Below are 1534 nucleotides of genomic sequence, written 5' to 3' on the forward strand. Positions count from 1 at the left end.
TTAGTAGTAGTAATAATAATAATAATTATTATTATTATTATAGGAGTTTTTTAGAAAAAGAAAAACACCTTTTCCTCAAATTGTGCAGCTGTAGTTAGGTCTGTGTTCAAATCATTAACCGTAAGTATGCGCAGTAGTTTAGCCCCTAAGCGGCAGATGAAATGTGTTTTGTATTCGGTCGATTAACGCGCTGATGACGGCTCTTGTGTCCGCAGCGGATCCTCTGGTCGGGAGCATCGCCACACAGTACTTGACCAACAGAACGGAACATGACAGAATAGCTAAACAGTGGACGAAGAGATACGCCACATAAAGCGGGCCGTACAGTATCGACACAAACACACACTATATCCCCCCTCAGCCCTGCTGTGCCTCTACCTCTCCCCGTCTGCTGAAAGCACACTCACCAAGTGCAACAATAGATCTGGCCCCTCTTCCTTCCAACTTCCTGTAGACCTTTCTGTGAAGAAACTGTCCTTTGTTCCTTGTTGACTTGAAAGCTTCTTTTTATACAAAGAGTAGATTGGGACTTTATTTTCCAACTATCCGAATGTTTGAATTACCTTAGGAGAAAAGGAATACTATTGTTATTATTATTATTATTGTCCTTCAACTTAATGTATGTATATCCTTTCTTTTTAAGTGGCATCAGGAACAAATACAGCTTATGAACTACTTTATTTTTCTCATCACTGTATAGTGTATCTCTTTTTTTTTTCTCCTCTCTCTCTCTCCTTTTGTTAGAAGTCAGTAAGATTTCCATGCATGTAAGCGGATGACCAGTCGCATCCTTTCAACTCCAAACTCGTCCTTGTTTTGTTTGTATGTATTTTTTTAAAGTCATGGCAGCCACTTGACGATAGGCTTGCTTGTGAATAAAAAAAAAAAGAAAAGGAAAAAAAAAAAAAGATGTGTACATATTGCTACATGCCACCTCTGGCCAGAATGGACTGTTGTGCACTTGCTTCATGAAAAACATCATAAATAAACACTGTGGCTGAATTGTAATTTCTTGTATGTAACGTTGTATGTTCAGTGCATGTGTTTTTCTCTCTAGTGTTACGCATGACTTCCTGTGCATCTGTTACAAGCGCTTTAAACATCAGTCACACTATACTGCAAAATGTTTGACATGTTTATCATTACTGGCTAATAACTGTGTCTGATTGGCTTATCAGAAGTGTTTCAAAATTAGACAGCCTTGTCAAGAGATGCACAGGAAGTCATGCTTGAAAAGATCTGCTTTTCAAACATTTAAAATAGTAAATATTGTGTAAAATAACTTTTATTTAAAGTCAGCAATTCTACTGTATTTGCTGTCTTGAATTTGTATTATAATTCATATATCCGGCATTATCTGCCCTGCTCTCTTGATATCAACATCAGCCAAAACCCATATTGGTTAAGAACTAATCATTGATTTTTTTTAAATGTCTGATTTTGTTTGAATTGTATGCTACATGCTGGTTTACCTCTAATGTCACAAATGCAGGGATAAAAAACAGCTAGCGTTATCTCTTACACTTCAACTTGT

General features: G+C 36.9%; 1 protein-coding gene across 1 annotated transcript in view; it reads left to right on the forward strand.

The window, feature by feature from the left end:
• The window catches only part of LOC107707639 (ubiquitin-conjugating enzyme E2 E2), a 38883-nt gene extending 37877 nt beyond the window's left edge, over positions 1–1006 (forward strand). Inside the window, exon 6 of the mRNA XM_016511717.1 lies at positions 216–1006. Within this exon, the coding sequence (XP_016367203.1) occupies positions 216–313 (98 nt within the window). The 3' untranslated portion in view covers positions 314–1006. The remainder of the gene's footprint in view (positions 1–215) is intronic.
• The last annotated feature ends 528 nt before the right edge of the window (positions 1007–1534 follow it).

Source organism: Sinocyclocheilus rhinocerous, unplaced genomic scaffold, assembly GCF_001515625.1.
Source record: "Sinocyclocheilus rhinocerous isolate Xijiao unplaced genomic scaffold, SAMN03320098_v1.1 scaffold235, whole genome shotgun sequence".
Classification (NCBI taxonomy): domain Eukaryota; kingdom Metazoa; phylum Chordata; class Actinopteri; order Cypriniformes; family Cyprinidae; genus Sinocyclocheilus; species Sinocyclocheilus rhinocerous.